Source organism: Grampus griseus (assembly GCF_964374135.1).
Source record: "Grampus griseus genome assembly, chromosome: 2".
NCBI classification, from domain to species: domain Eukaryota; kingdom Metazoa; phylum Chordata; class Mammalia; order Artiodactyla; family Delphinidae; genus Grampus; species Grampus griseus.
In genome coordinates, this window is record NC_139018.1 from 30,675,386 (window position 1) to 30,696,343 (window position 20,958).

The 20,958-nt window shown below is 40.4% G+C and overlaps 1 protein-coding gene across 11 annotated transcripts in view; it reads right to left on the reverse strand.

Annotated features, from left to right (window-relative positions):
* The window catches only part of SIPA1L1 (signal induced proliferation associated 1 like 1), a 480,253-nt gene that overhangs the window by 121,083 nt on the left and 338,212 nt on the right, over positions 1 to 20,958 (reverse strand). For all 11 annotated transcript variants that reach the window (XM_082647658.1, XM_082647659.1, XM_082647657.1 and 8 more), the window contains one exon: positions 2,022 to 2,152. In XM_082647658.1, the coding sequence (XP_082503784.1) occupies positions 2,022 to 2,152 (131 nt within the window). The remainder of the gene's footprint in view (positions 1 to 2,021; positions 2,153 to 20,958) is intronic.

Sequence of the window (20,958 nt, forward strand, 5' to 3'; positions counted from 1 at the left end):
TGAAAGGATTTTGAATTGAGGAATGACAAGACATGGATTACATTTCTAAAGGACTCCTGCTGGGCTTGAAAGGATGCAGGGCTTAAGGGCACAAGCAGGAAGAATGGTTCTTGGAGAAAGATGATAGTGGCTTGGCCCAGGCAAAGGCAGTGGGATTGGAGAAGCGGTAGAATTCTGGATACATTTTGAAGACAATTGAAGACAAAGTCAACCAGTTTTGTGGACACACCCGATGTGGGGAGCAGGAGGAAGAAGAGAGGAGTCAAAAGTGGCCTCAAGATCTCTGGCTTGAGCAATTGTAACAACGGGGTTGTCACTGGTTAAACATTAATTTGAACATGAAAACTGGTGGTAATGGGTTTCTGAACCATGAACAACATTTGACTTGGATGTTTCACTCAAAGGGTAAGGAAGTGGCCCCATGGACCGTCAAATGGGTTGGACGGAAAAGGAAAAGGACTGAACTACAGGACTAGAGAATCCTTAGGTGTGGTTTAATTGTAACTGCAGGAGGGAGGTACAGGTCGAGCACTTGAGGCTGAGGCAAGGAGAAGCAGAGGGACCACATTCACCTAGGATAGGAGTTGACCTGGAGAGAAAGGGGTGACCAGCCGTGGTATGCTTGCAAGGCAAGCTGGAAGGGACAATCGTGGACACCAGAGACAGGATCTGAGAACGAAAGTACCGATTTAGAAAGCTTCAACGTCCGGCATGAAGAATGATAGGATAGTGGCAAGAAGAGAAATTGAAATGGATAAAAAAACATAGGAAAGGAACAGTATGATGAGGACTTAAATCAGAGTGGCCTTAGGGAGGGGGAAAGGTAAGGACAGGAAGGACAAAAACAGGTGGGAGGAGCTAAGTGTGGCTCTCAGAAATCCGGTGGCATCTGAGGAGCGACTACCGACACCCAACTTGAAAAACACAGTGTGTTCTCTGTGCTTTTCACGTGCAACAAAAGTACTGACCCTGCTTAACGATCGGCTTTGGCACAGAGAAAAAGGACCCTACAGCATGTGAGTTCTTCGTTTCTCTCGGGCCACTCGACACAACACATTAGATATTAAAGCCGTGCCTTTAAAAATCCTATTTTTAATTTCCCCAGAGTTCAAGCTGAGGAACAATTACTAAGTGAAGCCAACCCCTGCAACCTGCTTTGTATTCAATGGGGGAAATGAAGCCAAATGCCCTATTTAAACTAGTTTCAAAACCATTATTTTCTAGATACCTCAAGGGAGCATTAGGCATTAATGCATAACAACAATCCTAAAGTGATCTGGTTCAAAGAGGCAATAAATTGATAGCTGGCACAACTAAACATATGTTTAGAAAGAAAACAAAGGAAAAAAACCTCATAGTCCCAAACTTCACGAGTTTTTTTTTTAAAATGCTTTGTTGGCTATTTTATGTTTCCTTTTCTTTTTTTGACCTGAATTTCATTTTAAAATAAAAACTCACATATTATGTGTACTTAGGTCCCTAAAGAGCTCCAAGAACCTGTCTTACCCACAATTAGACAGCCTCTGGTTCAAACAGCCCGCATTTTAGGCCTCCGAGAATAGGTCCAAGATGGCAAAGTGAAAATGCAAGAAGAAAAGAGTTTTCTTGGGTCAAGAAATGTCCTAAGCAATAGTTTGGAAAAGTGAGTTAAGTCTTGGCTGACCCTCTCTGCCTCCTCAAGCTGGCTCGATGCCTTCCGGCTGCCCAAGCAGGATATGTAATATCCAGTTTGGGATTCTGAGGACTCCAATTTCCTTGGGTCACACTTAATGGACATATCTTTCTGTGAATCAAAACTCCCATTCATTTATTGCATCTATGCAGAGCTAGATGGGAAGAAAGGGTCCAGATCTAACCATTATGTCCAGCCCTATCACCACCGGAATGAATGAAAGGGGTCTTTGTTTATTCTAAAGACATTTGTAACCATGAGCTATTAAATTTAATTGCTTTGCTACTGCTACTACTCTATTTTTTCCTCAATTAAATTAAGCCTCAAGTCTTTCTCATGTGCGACTTACCTCACTAGTTCTAAAAATTATTCGGTAGTTGTATGGAGATCCATTTTCTTTCGTTTCTTCAGGTTTTTCCCTTCGAATGCTCACAGCCACCGGACCAAGATTCTCATCTGCCCCAAAATAGTTCCAGTGTTCTTAGGTACAATGAGACAAAACAAAATTAGAATATTTATAGAATGCTTAAAAATGTTATATGCTGCCTGCTATGTAGATCACTCAGAAATTATACCAATAAAATGTAAACGCATTTAACAAAATCAGCATTCTTCAATGAGTTATAAAAGTAAAGACTTAGCTATGCAGGTTTAGTCTCAGAGGAGGTAAGACAACAGAGGTGGCCTGTTCAGGTGTTTACTACTCAGCAACTTACTGCTCTGCTATTTTTTTAAAAAGAAATTTGTGTTTTCTCCTTATAAACAGGATATATTGTGTCAGGGCTTCTTAGCTTTCATATAAACAACAACAACAACAACAAACTCCCCCCAAACCTATTGAGAACAGAGTTTGCATACGGAGGGATTTCCTGCAGGTTAAAAAAGATTCCCTGGACTGGAGAGGGGTCTGTGAGTTACTGGGCAGCTTTCCTCCCATGTTGCCCAAGTAAGATGGAGTCTTAGCTCAGAGGTAAGAGCTTCAAAGTGCTCCTGGGAGGCAGAAGCTCAGACCCAGGGCTCTGGGCCTCACCAATGGTTCCCACACAGTAAGCACAAAAGGCATTCCACAGAGCCACTGAACCTGGAGGGAAGTGAGGGCTGGGATAACGGGTCTCCCCTAGGCAACCAGTGTGGCCGTGTGACTAATGACGACTCAGGGGCCTCTCTCCTCAATGTCTGGCATTGCTCCAGACTCCAAACCTTGGCACAACCTTGGGGTTTGGGGGAAAGTGTCCAAATGACTGGTGTTGACTTTACCTTCCTCCTGACAAGAAGGAAGGTCACGATCAAAATTAAATTAATTTACAGAAAACGTAAAAAGTGATATTTACTCTACGCCTAAATATCTACTTCTTAAAAAAAATCATTGATACAGACATGATACGTTTACAGATGAGAAAGCGAATAAAACAAATATATGAAAAGCCAGAACAGATAACTTACTTTTCGAACCTCCGAAACACTTACTTTACATTGTCCTATTTCATTTACATGTGACATGGTTAAATGACTGAGTTGTGACATGGTAGGTTATTCTCATACAAAATGCATCAATATTTGAAAATACATGTTATTCTCATACAAAACATGTATTTGAAAATCCATGAGAATAATAAGAAACAACAGCATAAAATATCTAATCATGTAATTTTAAAATTTAGGTAATAACGTATGAAAATGCTTTGCAAGTACTAAAGAACAATTATAAAAGATGTACTCATTAATATCACGGGCTCTCTAAGAATATTCTCATAATCCATGGAAATTCAAAATAAGGGAAACACAATGGGAATACAAGCAACAAACATCTCATATGTGGACAGCTGAGAAACAACCCAATAAACATCACAAAATTCATGTACAAACACTTATGTACGCCCTCAAAGCATAGCACGTGAGAATCACACTCAGAGGTTATTTACTCTTACTTTGCACATAATTTTAATAAGTGTGGTTGTCTGATCTTCAAGCCCACAGCTTGATTTCAGAGGTGTGATAATTCCAGGTGTTGACAAAGTCCAGGGTGTAGGGCTGATAGAGACTTTCATGCAGACAGCAATGGGACAGAACAACTGACAACAAGGAAGAAAACAGAAAGGGAAGAGACAGAAATAGTATAAAAACGCGGACAAGAACTGAAAGAGAAACAAGACAGCAGTCTGGGGCCATTCACTGAAGGAGCAAAGAGCTTAACAAACTTCAGTAACGTCAGAGCATATTTTAACCCGGCAGCAGAGAACACCAGTGAATGTGTCCAAGATGAGCGTCTCATTCATTATATCCTGTTCCTTGCACTTCATGGACTCTACTGAAACCTGACTCTCCAGAAACTCCTCAAACACCCCCCACCACAAACCTCAGGAAGGGCAGGTGAGACTGCTATTCTCTGCTGCTGGAGAAATTCACCAAGACGGGGGTCGCTCTCAATTAGTGCCAATAACCTCAATCCATCCTCAAGCTGTCCCTGGTCTGCTCTTGCTCTCCTTCTCCAGAGAAGAGGTCTCAAATATTCTCTGTTCTCCCTCAAACTCCCCCCATTTACCTTCTCTCAATCTTAGCAGATAATGCTGTCTACATCACAGAGAAGATAAAGAGCCATTTCAGAAGCAACTGTCCTCACTTTCCACCATCACACACACTTACCTGGGTCCAGACTTTTGCTTCCTTTCCTTTACAATCTAAAAGCCAATCTCCCCCGAGATTCTGGTCTCCACTCATTCCACCTTCCCAGGGACACTGATGCCTGGTCACCCGCCCTGTATCTTCAACTTCCCCTCTCTGCCTGCTCATTCCCATCATCATTCAATCAGGCTCGAGTTTCCTTCATCTTTAACCATAACACTTACCCTCAATTCCTTATCCACCTTCAGGTTACCTCCTTTTTCTTTCCTTCCACTGGAAACTTCTTGAAAGAGATGCCTAATTCTTCACTTTAGGATTCCTATCATCTGACGCCACTGCACAGTCACCAATGTTAGCCTTAAAGTTAAAACAAATGGAAACTTTTGGCCCTCATCCTGCTCAAATTCGCCACAACAACTCGCCAATGGCACAGTTGGCCATTTCATTTGTTTTCTAGAAACACTCATCCTGGCTTCTCAGACACCACCCTCTCCTGATTTTCCTTCCACCACTCTGGCTCTTCTTACTCAGTTTCCCTTCCTCTTCCCATCTGGAATCTTCCATCCACTCTCAGAACTTCCACTGCCATCTCAATGCTGATGACTCTCAAGAGTCCACCTGCCCGCTCTAGATGTCTGTGAGCCCTGGATCTTTACATCTACCTAACGGAACTCACTGTTTGTTTGTCCCATGGCATCAGGAAAAGTGAACCCATCACCTTCCATACAAACCTATACAGCTCTCCCTGCAACCCCAATTTCAGCAACTGCTACCACATTCCTCTAGTTGCTCATGCCAGACCCAATGTCATGCCTCGTGAATTCTAGTTCCTAAATAGTTCTCAAATCCACCCCCTTTTCCTCCGTCTCACTGCCACTGATTTACCCTCATCATCATTTGCCTGGATGTTTGTGAGTCTTCTGATTGATTGGCTTTTCCTGAATGGCTTCTAAGATGCAAACTTGACCATCACTATTAAGTTTAAAACCCTCCTCTGGTTTCCCACCTGTCCTTGGATACTTCTCGTGGCTTCCCAAAGGCTCTCACAGCCTGTCATCAGCCTATCACTCCAGTTTCAACTTGGACATTTCCATCATCCTTCTGAACTCTGAGAACCAATCATACTTAACTTCTCAACTCACTGTGCCCCTTCTTACCTGAGACACCCTACCTAGAACATTCTTCCCACAACTCCTCTTTATTTGACTAAGTCCTCTCATCCTTCAGGTCGCATCTGAAATATTATTTAGACATCCTCTCAAACAGTGATTGAACACTGGAGCAAAATGAAAGTGTGTACTTTGTATAGTAACGATAATACTTTAAGAATTCATGGGCTTCCCTGGTGGCGCAGTGGTTAAGAATCCACCTGCCAATGCAGGGGACAGGGGTTCGAGCCCTGGTCTGGGAAGATCCCACATGCCGCGGAGCAACTAATCCCGTGAGCCACAATTACTGAGCCCGCGTGCCACAACTACTGAGCCTGAGCTCTAGAGCCCACGAGCCACAACTACTGAGCCGGTGTGCCTACAGCCCGTGCTCCACAACAAGAGAAGCCACCACAATGAGAAGCCCGCACACAGCAATGAAGAGTAGCCCCTGCTCGCCGTAACTAGAGAAAGCCTGCACACAGCAATGAAGACCCAACACAGCCAAAAATAAATAAATAAATTAATTAATTTTAAAAAAAGAATTCATAAAAATACAGATTAGGGAAACCAAATATTTAATATATTTCAACTACAAAAATTTAGAAATGTTACAACAGAAAAATGTAAATTTATAAAAATACAAATATTAAACACAATCATTTGAGTATAAATTGGCAGATAAAATAATAGTGTTATTTTAAAAAGAAACTAAATCCTACATAAAAATGAAGAATATTGATTTAAAAATGAAAAAAAAAATTAAAGATCATTTAAACTTTTTTGTGTGTGTCGTCCTCAACACCTGGCTATATTTTTGTGCGATTTTTTTCCCAGCTACTGAAGAAGTACATTTCTGAGTTGGGGGAATGCTGATGAGATCATTATAAACTAACTTCTAACACCTTCTTCAGACTCTATGTTCATACAAACCCATCTCTGATTTGATAACTCCAGGAAGATCTTTTAAAAACTTATTTGTGTGTTTGTGCAGAAACATCAATCTTTTTTTACTGAAAAAGAGCTCTAGCTATTATTTCCAAGAAAGCATTTCCATTTGATCTTTATTTCAGTTTCGTCAGTAGAGATGGAGATTCTGGTCTGGCTTCCTGTGTTAAATTCCCTAATATCATGTTCAGACTCTACTTGTTCAAAAAGTCTTTCAACTTGAGTAAGAATTATTCTTACAATAAAAGCCTTGCTTTTTGGTCCACCATCCATTTATCTGCTTCTGAGGATTACAGAAGTATAGACAAAAATCCTTTCTACACGAACACAACTTTTTCAGTTCAAAATCCGAATGCAATGTATAATTCGCCAATAGAGGAGTCTGGTTCAGCAAATGACCTTAAATAGAATTTTTGAGTCTTTAAACTTTCATCTCAAGACACATGACTTTTTTTTTTTTTTTAAACTTAAAACCCAGCCTTTTAGGGATATCCTGTGTCCAGTCCTTCTGGCCACTCTTGCCGCTGCCTGTCCTTCAAGTTCACTGGACTGCGGTACTTTCCTCTTGGGACCACAGGCTTAGGGCAGCACTTCTGTACTTGCTCCCCTCTGCAGCATGTTTTATTTCTTCCTACCAGCCATATACCTCCGCCTTTTGCTGGCGGTGCTATCCATCAACTGCAGAGAGCTCTTCCAGCCATACCCACAATCCGCTTTGTCTTTTTGGGGGTGGCGGGACAGAAGGGAGAGAAGGGGTACAAGGACAGGGGAGATGCAGATGATAAGTGTTAAAGAAAGGCCAGGAAGCCTTTGATGATGAAAGTCAGAGGGAGGAAAGGGAAAGGAAAGAGGAGTTGGAGACTCAAGCAGGGTGGTTAAATCTGCTGATGGATGAACTGAAATACAGGGATTACAACACCAAAAATAATGATATTTTTGTGCCAGCCTACTGGAATGCCAAAAACCAGTATTGCAATCACCCCATTAGAATGATATAATGCAGCAAAGTGAGGAACTCTGCCAAGCACTCTAATACGCACATCAACCATGAAAATACAGGCTTTGCCTTCTTTTTCACAGATGTGGCAAATATGATTTAGACAGAATAAGTCACTTCCCAGCCACAACTAGTAAACAGCAACACCAGAACTCAAACATATTATTTTAAGTACCAATTCCAAAGCTCATTTTCTTAGCCATTACATCTAACATTATCTTCCCAAACGTTTCTAAAACTGTATTGTGAATAAAAACTAGTTAAATAAAATGTGATGCCTAAAGGGATTAACTAGCCAGATGACACATAAAGCTTTACTCCTTGATGTGCTATATTGCCAAGGGGTCACTGTGGGGTTTTTTCTGTTTGTTTGTTTTTTAATAAATTTATTTATTTATTTTGGCTGCATTGGGTCTTCATTGCTGCATGCAGGCTTTCTCTAGTTGCGGCGAGCGGGGGCTACTCTTCGTTGAGGTGCACAGGCTTCTCATTGCAGTGGCTTCTCTTGTTGTGGAGCATGGGCTCTAGGCACATGGGCTTCAGTAGTTGTGGCTCGTGGGCTCTAGAGTGCAGGCTCAGTAGTTGTGGTGCACGGGCTTAGCTGCTCCACAGCAGTGTAATGTGGGATCTCCCCGGACCAGGGCTCGAACCCGTGTCCCCTGCATTGGCAGGTGGATTCTTAACCACTGCGCCACCAGGGAAGCCCTTGTCACCGGGTTTAAAGGGACCAATATTCATGTTTTATCCTTACATGCCTGATTCTCCGCTGCCTTCATTTCTCATTTTTAGCACCTAAACAAATTTTCAGCCTGAAGTTCTCTTATTAGTTCTAGTTCTTGAGTTTTAACAAGGATGGTACGAAGAGCACCAATGCCTAGTTCTGCTATCACTAGAACATTCCACACAAATAGCCATATTTCTGGCTGACATAGTCACAATAATAAATAATAAAATTTTCACATTTTTACAGAGGGGACATAGTAAATAGTTCAAAGCCCCAAGTAATTAGATCAAGTACAGTCACATCACCCAGTTTCAAGCTGCGGATAAGCATGTGAGCAAAAAGGCAAAAAAAAGTTAAAAGCCTGGCATTTTAATTGTAAGGAAAGGAAAATAAAATCACAAAAAAGCGGCAACAGCATATTCTGCTTTAAAAATGAAAACACAGGTTTGCCAAAGTGGAGGTAATAAGGATCCAACTGTTTAAATGGCTCTTTCCGAGGACTTCCCTGGCGGCAGGGGTTACAAATCTGCCTGCCAATGCAGGGGACATGGGTTCGAGCCCTGGTCCAGGAAGATCTCACATGCTGCGGAGCAAGTAAGCCCGTGTTTCACAACTACTGAGCCTGCGCGCCACAGCTACTGGGCCCGCGTGCCACAACTACTGAAGCCTGCGCGCCTAGAGCCCGTGCTCCGCAACAAGAGAAGCCATCGCAATGAGAAGCCCGTACACTGCAACGAAGAGTAGCCCCCGCTGGCCACAACTAGAGAAAGCCCGCGTGCAGCAACAAAGACCCAAGGCAGCCAAAAATAAATTAAATTTTAAAAGTTTTGAAAAATTTAAATGAATGAATGAATGAATGGCTCTTTCCAAGAAGAGCACTACTCAGAGGTTCTGTCTCTGGTCCCCAAACGGCTCATCCTAATTATAAGGGTGGAGGTTCCATGAGAACTAAATAGCCTAGGACTTCGCATCATAATCAAAAGCAGGTCAGAGTAATGGATGGGGACATTTACACAGGACTGGCCACAGGCCAGAATTCTGTCCCAAAGCACTCCACTAAGCTTATAATTATGGTTGCATAAGAGTAATTGCCACATTTACAAAGTGCACAGTACTCTGAAGTTCCAATTCATCCTTCCATAGGTAACTCTTAAAAGGTAAGTTGGTCTATTTGCCAAAATTACATGAAGTTGTTAGGCTTAAAGTCTCACGTGACTAAGCAGCCCCCAGTAGCCCCCTAACTTTCCAATAAAAAGTAGACTAAGACCGACATTAATAAATTGCATACAAATGGTTAAAGAAAAACAGTACAAAGAAAGCGCTAATTGAAACAAAGGGAAAATAAAAAGTATCAGTGTCAAAACAGGAGATTTTTAATTGGCCATTGTCTATGACAAATAGCCAATAATTATATTTTAAAAAATTCAATCACATGAGTGATCGAAGAAATGAAAATGTTTGGGACCTATAATAAATGGTCTAAAATAAAAACTGTAAATATTTAAAGTAGTCAAGAAAATGTTAAACACTATACAGTCTTAAAATATCAATTGGACCTTCCTGGTTTAAGCTTTCTTAAGAAAAATTCGGCAATAAAATTCAAGGTTCCTATAAAGTTCACACCAGGGCTCTACCTTACGTAAATAATTGGACATGTGGAAAAAAAGTTACATAACAAGATCATTTATGTAAGGTCAAGGTTTTTACACTTGTCTATGGATAGAAATTAGGGGGTCCATGAACTTGAATGAAAAAAATTATACCTTTATTTTCACTAACTTCTAAATGAAACGTAGCATTTCTGTTAGTTGTAAATGAGCCAGCCAACTACAGTACTATTAGCTGTACATGTGACTTTGATGCCAACAGAAATCATACATTTTCATATCACATTACAGTTGCTGCAGACATATCAAAATATCAGTTATGCTCATCACAACTTTGAAATTATGGTAGTTATCAGATCTGATGCTAGATCTTTTTGTTAATGCGATAAGAAGCATCTATATAGTATGTCACAAAATTTTTAACACTCTTGCAATTGTATTTTAATATGCTTGGTTTGCTTTGTACGTTTATTTTATGCACTTAAAAACATTATTCTAAGGAGAGTCCATAGATTTCACCAAACTGCCAAAGGGGTCAATGGGGGAAAAACAAACAAACAAACAATCAAAAGACACTTAGGAAGATCTAATGTAAGAATGATTTATAATAAGAAACTGGAACGCCTGAATATAGAACAGCTGGAAAACTTTAAATAAATGATGGCATAGCCAAGTATGGAACCATGAAAAAAATACATAAAACTATATTTAATGATCCTTATTTTACTTAAGAAATGAATATGTATTAAAAAAAGATGAGAAATAAAGTCAGTAGTAATCACATGATTAATTGGCTATAGTTGCTAATTTTTCTGTAATGAATATATGTGACTTTTACAATAGGAAGATTTTTATAAGTATAAAAAATGTATTTGGTTTGCAAATGGTCAAAGAGTACATAAAACATAGTTTACAAGGTGGCATATTAATGTAACTCTTATGTTAGTTACAAATGCCAACTCAGGAAAAAAAAAATTAACATCCAAATGAAAGAAATGATAATGAAACACCTGTCTCTAACTCAATGTCTTTATATTTAAAAAAATCTTCTGTATCTCCTTACTAGGGATATTGCAGCAAGATGTCTGTGTAAAATGCTTCTGAAGGGTTTGAAAGGAAGTCCCTCAGAAACAGTCAGAAATTCAGTCAAGGCCAAAGTCACTGCCACTCATGAGGGTGAAGCCCATGCAATGTGTCTCAAAAACTCGGCACAGCCCACACACTTGTGTTGATATGGGTTGCTGAGGTTGCTTCTGCTGAATGCTTCTACTTGACTCGAATGCAGTTAGGGAGGTCTCTCCTCTTGCTGCCCTGAAGTTCAGATGCATGACCTCCCCGTACACAGCAGGGAACTCCAAGAGAAGAGAAGCAAAGCAAGTGGTACAATAAAGCAAGTATGTTTTGAGCACCTAATTTTGGTGGCTCACTGGTGTCTGAAGTTAATAATGAGGTGTGCATTTGAAAAATAGGTGGCAGGATTTATTGTATGTTAACTTGTACTGAAATAACAGATCTAAAGGGCCCTTATGTCCTCGAAACTGCAAAACAAAGAGCACAGAAATTCTTTGGGTATAGGAATTAGTAAGCATGGCATTCGCCTTGAGGCACGTTGACACACAAAGTTGAGGAAGCGTTCCCATTTTCATGTGGATGGTTCACGTCAGCTGCTGTTATCGACTGTACCTGAAGGTTTTTGTTTTTTACGTTTTATCTTGACTGCTTTTGGACTTACAGAGAAGTTGCAAATATAGTACAAAGCATTTCAATACATATATCCTTAACCCAGTCTTCCCCAATGTTAACATCTTATGTAACTACATATAGTACAGTCGTCATTAATCAGAATCAGTAAATTAACATTTACTAAAGATCTTACTCAAATTTCACTAGTTTTTCCACTATGTCCTTTTTCGCTCTGAAATCTCATTCATTATCCCATGTTGTACTTAATTGTTATTATTTCTCCTTAGTCTCCTGCAGTCTGTTACAGTTCCTCAGTCTGTAACAGTCTTTCATGACCGTGACACCTCTGAACAGTATTTATCACTCAATTTGGGTTTGTCCGGTGGTTTCACATGATTGGACTAACGTATGCATTTTGCGCAAGAGAACCACAGAAATGATGTAACCTCAGTGCATCATTTCATGGAGTTCATGAAAGAAACCTGATTCATTCCATTAACGTGGCACGTGACAGGTTTCTTCCCTGAAAAGTTACTATTTTTCTCCTCCTGGTTTACAAGTATCTTTGGGGAGATACTTTGAGATTATGTAAATCCTGCTTCTTCTCCTGTTTCTCCTCAAACTGTCATCCACTGACTTTAGCATCCATCATTTGTGTCTAAGAAGGTTTACAACAGTAAAAATCAGTCTCCATAATTGTGTTTTGGGTCTATGGGGATCGACTGGTGGTCGTGGTTAATTTCCACAAAACCACCATGACCACACACAGACTTATCTGTGGTCTCATTTCCTGAAAAGAGAGGAAAAGGAACTGTAACATACCATTTGGTGTCCAGAGTATAACACAAGGTCATGTACACAGTGGGCCCTCCCTGCCTCTACCTGATGCTATATATAAATATAAGATACACTGGCTCCTCAACGCAATAAATTTTATAATTTACATCAGGACCAAACATTCGTTCAGTTGTGAAACGTTTGCTGAGCCTGCCTAACCTGTGGTCCTTGCCTTCAAGGAATGCTTAGACTGGTTACGAACCAGGGCGCCATAGAAAAGCCCTGGGCAGAGACCAGGGCATAGGGTGACTTGGAACAGTGGTGGGAAAGCACTTGTATCTTTGAGAAGGAGCAGGTTATTCAGAATCCCAGGAGACACAGGGAGAACAACCCACTCTGATGCACGGGCGGGAGGAAAGGCAGGAGGGGAGCGCAATAAAGCCCTCCCGACTCCGGCGCCCATGTGGGTTTCTATCTGCACCGGGTTCACTACCCTCTCAGTCTACACACTCCCCCCTGTTAGGGGGTCTCACTACTTTTCCAGTGCTAGCCCTCACTTCCCCCATGTAATGTGAGGCCAGCTAGGGAAAGAGACCCACAGCGCTGCAGGGGAAGCTTGCCACCTATACCAATTCTCCTTGGCCTTTGTTCATAAACGTGGCAAAGATTACTGGACAACTAAGGAAAACCGACAGCATGAAAGACAAACAGAAAATACAACTCAGAAGATACAGATCACTTAAGGGAAAGAAACTAGAAAAAAAATTATTTGCTTTTGTTCTGCCTCTGAGCACTGTAGCTGGCATGGAGTAGATGCTTAATAAACATTATGTCATGAACAAATAAATAAATGTATGAATGTGCAGTTGTTTATTCTTAAAACTACTTAAAAATATGAAGGGCACTCATTAATAGTAAATTGGATAATAAATTTTTGCGTAAGAAAAGATTCAGAAACGTATAAAAACTGCTATATATAAATAGGTAAACAAGAAGTACCTACTGTAGAGCACAGGGAACTATGCTCAATATCTTGTAATAACATATAATGGAAAAGAATCTGAAAAAGTATCAATCTTTCTATATGTATGTATAACTGAATCATTTTGCTGTACACCTGAAACTAACACAACATTGTAAATTAACTGTACTTTAAAAAAAAAAGAAAAGATAGAGAAGATTACAAATCAAACTATTAGAATTAGGAGAGGGATTACTTTCTCCAACTCTGCATTATTAATTTTCACAGTAAGCATGTATATACTTTTGTTTGATTTGTTTACTGTCTGCTTCCCTCCACCAGAATGTAAGCTCATGAAGGTGCTCTATTTTTTTTAGATTTTTCTTTTCTTTTTTTTTCACCTTTATTGGAGTATAATTGCTTTACAATGGTGTGTTAGTTTCTGCTTTATAACAAAGTGAATCCGTTATACATATACATATGTTCCCATATCTCTTCCCTCTTGCGTCTCCCTCCCTCCCACCCTCCCTATCCCACCCCTCCAGGTGGTCACAAAGCAAGGTGCTTCGTTTTACTTCTCACTCCAAGTGTCCAAAATCGTGCCGAGCATGATGAAGGCGCTCATGCACCTGTGGCAGCCACAGAGGCGCAACACTTAACATCTTTCCTTCCAGAAAGGGCTCACAACCCATTCAGCCACAAGAAATGCAATTAGCTGAAAGTCTCTGGCTGTAGCATCTCTGGATCTTCCACAGTTTTCCAGCCCAGCCACACTCTTCTTGGGCAGCCCCAGGACTGAGCATGCCAGGGGTGAGGGGGCCTGGCTGTTACTGCCCAACAAATGACTTCTCTAATGCTCTTTTTCGTTCCATGGCATTGGCTGAGACTTTGCCAGATGTGCACGGTGGGCTGAGGCTCCCCCTGCCCACTTTTGCTTCTTTTCCCTTTTACTTTCATGGTGTCAGACCTGCATTGTGGACTGAAGGCCTTCCCTGCTAACTTCTGCTTCCTCTGCCCTCTTCTTTCACAGGTGTTACCCCCAGGTCCCTAACAAACCACTTGCACGCCTATACTGTTTCAACACCTGCTTCTCAGAGGATTGACCGATAATGTATTTGTTACATGATTAAATCATAAATGTAATCATGTAAAATGTAAACTGCTATGTGATTAGACTGTATTTGGCAAAGACAAGAAGTTGCATTTTGAGTAGGACGGACTAGAGATGGAGAGACTAAGACAATGGCCAAGAATTGCGGCAAGAGGTAACGCCGGCTTGAAGTGACAGAACTGGGATTGGGAAACAGAGAACAGAAGTTAGCAGCAATTCGAAGGCAGACTCAAGAGGCCTTCCCAACTGACTGGAGGTTGAGAACAATGAAGAGAGGCAACAAAGAGGCTTTGGTGTTTCAAATCCAAGTGACTGATAATAATGGTGGCATTTACAGCATGAGGGCAAGGATGTGGGATGGGACGCTTGTTCAGGGAGAAAAATGAAGTCAAAAAATTTGTGTCCCAGGGTTCGAGTTGCCAACTAGATAACCAACCAGGTGGAAGCAGGTAATGGAGAGTGAGAAACGTAGCTAGAACTGAAGGCATAGCCTGGGAGCAGAGGTCTTTTATTTGGATATAAATGTATACTAATTACCTTTTCTAAAAAGAATTTTTTGAGGTCATTCATTATAAAGGAAATATGTAAGTTGTGCTAATGAAACAGAAATTGGAAAATAAAAGACAAAAGTGGAAACAAATGTGTTATTAATGAAGGTTATAAAACTGGAGCATCAAATTTGCTTCTGGAAGTTGAGGTAAAACAGGAGATACAGTAAAAATAAATAAATAAATAAAATAAGCAAACAAATAAAACACACCTGTCATTAGAAAGGCAGGCATTTGGTAGCTACCAGAAAACAATTCCTGGCATCAGATTCTAAAGTAAATATTTCACGTGGAACTTCCTAAAGGGCTGAAGGATGACCAAATGGCCAATGTCTCCATCATCAGTTTTATTGCAAAAGCACATTCTGTTTCTATATGATTGGATCTTTACAAGATGACTTTGAGTAAAGTCAAGTGTTTGAGCAAATGTGGCCTTGGGCCGGTCTAGCTTGATTTTAAAAACAAAACAGAGAGGAGCAGTTGAGGCACATGCCCTTTTAACCAGCTTTCACAAACCTCTGCACGGAGATGGCTCAGGTAATACGAAATCCCAAACGCCTCACACATCAGAGTCCAGATGATCAGTGATGGGACTCGAGAGATCACGGCCAAGAAAGGAGAGGATGCTTGTTTTCCAAAGAGCAGACATGCAAACCTTCCTACTGAATGGCCTTCTTGCTACCAGAAACCCTGAACAGGTGAAGAGACAACAGCAAAACACTCCTAGGTGAGTTTCTCAAGAAGTTATTTAGTGCCCCAGATCTCTGTGAAAAGGGTTAAATAACTAGAGAGCTACCTTTGAACAAATTAAATACAGTTGATATGCTCTCAAGAAAAAATAAAAGACAAGGGCATTAAGACAATAAGTTATTATACATGTATAAAATCTTTCCCTATTAGTTTTGGCAGAAATAAACTGTTCAGTTCAAGAGCAGAACATGGCTCAGGAGAGCAGACGTGCTGACTCTGGAGTTTACCACTTCCTTGAAATACGACTGTCCACAAAAAACTAACCACAGAATAGCTATCCTTAAAGAACTCTGAGCTATAAGGCATCCCATAGTACTTTCCTCAAGCTTAATGTTGCTATACTTACAGAAGAATTAAACAAACAAAATAAGCCAGGGCTTTACAATAAGTTTAGCTGTACGATGTTCTCTGATGTTCTATATGTACCCTACGATAATCCACTAAAACTTACAATAGGTACTTAACGATGCTCATTTAACAAACTGAACTAGATGAACAGCTCCTGATAACACAACTGGAGAATATATCAGAGCACTAAAGCTGTCACTCCAAGTACAAGTGAAGTTCAGTGCATATATTCTAAAGAAATGTGAAAGACAGCTGATAAGAAGAGGGTGAGAGGTAAATACAGAAAATTGGACATTGCGAGACCAACTGAAATCCAACGTGTTTGTGTCCTCAAACTGATAATCCTGGAGCCCAGCGGACTGCTGAACCTGACTTTTGTGGGTGTGGGTGTGTGGGCGTGGGTGTGCGAACACTCACGTATGGTGGGGTAGGGCGGGGTGGAGGTGTAGGAGGAGGAAGGTAAACCAGAAAAGAACAATCAAATCTGGTGGTTCAAAGTTATCAGAAGAATAATCAGGTGCAGAGCATTGGTGTTTCTAATGGGAAAATGTTCGCAGATGAGCTTCAGACCAGATAATGGCAGCTGCTCCTGGCCGCTGGGCAGGGGGAAGAGGCCCTTTCCTATCACAGCATCTTCAATAACTTGACTTTGAGAGTGACACCCTGTCTGGCATCAGATAAGCCTATCAACACTTTTGATCAATGGAGCAACAAACACCACTGCCAAGGCAACCCATGGGCTCCTCTCTTTTCCATTAGGGCATCTTTCTGAATGGGATTCAGCGAGGATGTGCCTCAGACACTTGTACGCTCAGTGCAAAACCGAAAAAGCCCTGTACTGCTACTGCTACTTTAATCATGGTGACTATCTAAGTAAAAACTAAACACAAAATATATGTACTCAAAGGGAGATGACCAGATTAATTTTGATGCTATCCTACTGCCTAGTTTGTGCCTAAGAAGGATGTTGCTGTATCACTTGGATGTATCACAATGACAAGTTTGCCTTGGGGTCTTGTGAGCATTATGTGAGGAGGTTTGCATAAAGCACAAAGTAATAACACAATACATGTTAGCTACATTATTACTGTCATTTAATCCTAGGTGAGTCTCAATAAAAACACCACACACATTGGCAAAACAGCAAAGAGAAGTGGGCAGGAGGAAGGACCAGAAAGAACACTGATGGTGTGTTGCTTATTTCAATAAATGCAAACAGTGGGATTCCTCTACTGGGCCAGCATCTTTCCAGCAATGGACTTGACTTATGTGATAGAGCCAAATATCCTCTCAAGTCTAAATTTGCAAAATAATGATGTTCATAAAAACAATTTAATATTAAAAAGTGATGGCGGCTTCATCAGCCTAATACAATTAAATTTTACATATAATGTCAACAATATACACTTCAGTAAAGTGAATATTTTCCCTCCAGAGACTTAGCCACAGTGAAGTCAGGAATTCATTAAATGGCAGAATGGAAAATATCTGGTGATGAAGAGGTTGTAGTACAACCAGGTCGGTAGTGCTACTCTATGTTGCTGGAAGATAAATTACATCTGACGTTGGCGTACTCCTTCAACAAGATGACTCACCTCCAGGTTCTGATTAGGAAAAATGAGTTAGTGCACTAATTTCACTGAATCAAGTTGTATATTAAAAATAAGACAGAATTACTTGTCTAACTCTATTTTATACTGTGATGAAAAGTACAGATACCATTTATATATGGAATCTAACATATGACACAAATGAACTTATCTATGAAACAGAAACAGACTCAGAGACATAGAGAACAGACTTGTGGTTGCCAAGAGGGAAGGGGAATGGGGGAGGAATGGAGTGGGAATTTGGGATTAGCAGACACAAACTACTATATGTAGAATGGATAAACAACAGGGTCCTACTGTATGGCACAGGGAGCTATATTCAATATCCTGTGATAAACCGTAATGGAAAAGAATATGAAAAAGAATGCATATATATGTATAACTGAATCACTTTGCTGTACAGCAGAAATTAAATACAACATTGTAAATAAACTATCCTTCAAGAAAATAAAATTTAAGAAAGGTTTAGATACTATATAAATTTTTTAATACACAGTTATACTTTAAGGGTGTTAATTTCAGCTTCAAGTGATATCATTCAGAGCCATAATTTGTTGTATCTTATCACATTGTGACAAATGACCTGCCTAATTTGAAAATTCTAAGTCGTATAGCCTAAGAAAACACAGCAGGCGCTCTCTGATATTGCGTTCCACTGGACCAGCTTCATGTATTAACTACTGCTCTGTGTCCCCTCTGTAAACCACAATGATAAATGCCCAATGGCATCAGCAGGCAATCTCTAGTGCCACACACACTTTCTGCTCCCACCAGTTGGGACTCCGTGCTGCCAAAGAATCGGCTGTGTCTTCCCAAACCTGTTTATGCCGGTTGACTTGTTATTGTAATTATGAAATTTAATTAAATATTATGAAAGCTGATGGAATATGAGTACAAGAGATAAATCTTGTTTCTATTAAAAACTAAACTGAAGGCTTTGGAAAGACTTCATAAAAGCAATCACTAAAGGAAAGCTGTTGGATTAGATGTGGGCGAGACCTATAAAAAATGAGAAAAAATTCTGAAACCTCAGATTCCGTAAGATTCAGATTGCTTTGCTAGTGTCTGTATTTTTGCTCTTATGGTTTATACTATTCACACAATGTAGAATTCAAAATAGTAGAATCACTGTGAAAGAAACGCCCTCGGCCTCTCACAAGAGTTTAGCAAATATATAGTTATTATTATAAATTTTAATGAAAATAAAATACTTTGAGTACATATACTTCTGAAAGATTCCCTGTCTTTTTTTTTTAACATCTTTATTGGGGTATAATTGCTTTACAATGGTGTGTTAGTTTCTGCTTTATAACAAAGTGAATCAGTTATACATATACATATGTTCCTATATCTCTTCCCTCTTGCGTCTCCCTCCCTCCCACCCTCCCTATCCCACCCCTCCAAGCGGTCACAAAGCACCGAGCCGATATCCCTGTGCCATGCAGCTGCTTCCCACTAGCTATCTACCTTACGTTTGTTAGTGTGTATATGTCCATGACTCTCTCTCGCCCTGTCACAGCTCACCCTTCCCCCTCCCCATAACCTCAAGTCCATTCTCCAGTAGGTCTGTGCCTTTATTCCTGTCTTACCCTTAGGTTCTTCATGACATTTTTTTTTCTTAAATTCCATATATATGTGTTAGCATACGGTATTTGTCTTTTTCTTTCTGACTTACTTCACTCTGTATGACAGATTCTAGGTCTATCCACCTCATTACAAATAGCTCAATTTCGTTTCTTTTTATGGCTGAGTAATATTCCATTGTATATATGTGCCACATCTTCTTTATCCATTCATCCGATGATGGGCACTTAGGTTGTTTCCATCTCCGGGCTATTGTAAATAGAGCTGCAATGAACATTGTGGTACATGACTCTTTTTGAATTTTGGTTTTCTCAGGGTTTATGCCCAGTAGTGGGATTGCTGGGTCATATGGTAGTTCTATTTGTAGTTTTGTAAGGAACCTCCATACTGTTCTCCATAGTGGCTGAACCAATTCACATTCCCACCAGCAGTGCAAGAGTGTTCCCTTTTCTCCACACCCTCTCCAGCATTTAGTTTCTAGATTTTTTGATGATGGCTATTCTGACTGGTGTGAGATGATATCTCGTTGTAATTTTGATTTGCATTTCTCTAATGATTAATGATGTTGAGCATTCTTTCATGTGTTTGTTGGCAGTCTGTATATCTTCTTTGGAGAAATGTCTATTTAGGTCTTCTGCCCATTTTTGGATTGGGTTGTTTGTTTTTGATTCCCTGTCTTAATGATTTCTTTCATTAACTTGTTCCAATTATGTTAGCTAAGAGGGTATTTTCTATGGCTTAAATTAGAAACTACTTTCAATGAACTGCTCTTAAATTTATGAAGTGTTATGACCTAAGCTGGATGAACTCTGGAATATAGGTGTTCAAATTTTTACTCCTTACTTTTGAAAGATAAAATACGTTGAACAAAATTTTACCAGGTTTAAAGATAAAAATATACTCCTTCCCTTTAGTCTAATATAATAGAGATCAAGGCAAAACAGTCAAGAACATGACTCTAGTCAGTCTCCCCAAAGGTGAAATCCTGGCTCCAATATTACTAGCTTCGTGACAGCTTAACAGCTTAAAACCAGCCACTTACACCCCAGTTTTCTCATCTGGAAAATGCCATCGATAACGATACCTACACCCCAGTGGGCATGGAGAGCGTGAAATGAGAAAATGCATGTCATACCAAATGCTAAGTTCCTGGTACACAGTAAGTACTCAAAATGTTCATCATTAATGTGATCACATTGCCTAATGGGAAAAGAGCAACTACTACATAAACAAAGACTGTAAGTAACATGTTCTTTCTCCTGTTGGAGTGTCAGTTCTTTAGCAAGATGGCCTCACCTACAGACAGCTCACAAACACCTGTGGAAAACTTCCCCAGGTTCCACAAAACAGGGCTTTTCAGCTAGGGGCAATTTTACTTCCTAGAGGACATATGGCAATGACTGGAGACTTTTTAGGTCATCACAATTGGGGGCACCTATTGGCATCTGGGGTGTAGAGGGCAGGGATGCTGCTAAACATCTTATATCCTACAACGCATATGACACATCCCCCCAAACAAAGAATTATCTGGCCCCAAATGCCAAGATGGCAAGGTCGAGAAACCCTGTAGCCCAAGGGACAGAATGACAAAGAAGTGATTTCTAAAATCTGAACTCCAGAAGGTTATGCTGAGAAAATAAAGATGGCTTACAGGGCTTCCCTGGTGGCGCAGTGGTTGAGAGTCCGCCTGCCGATGCAGGGGACATGGGTTCGTGCCCCGGTCCAGGAAGATCCCACATGCCGCGGAGCGGCTGGGCCCGTGAGCCATGGCCACTGAGCCTGCGCATCCGGAGCCTGTGCTCCGCAACAGGAGAGGCCACAACAGTAAGAGGCCCGCGTACCGCAAAAAAAAAAAAAAAAAAAAAAAA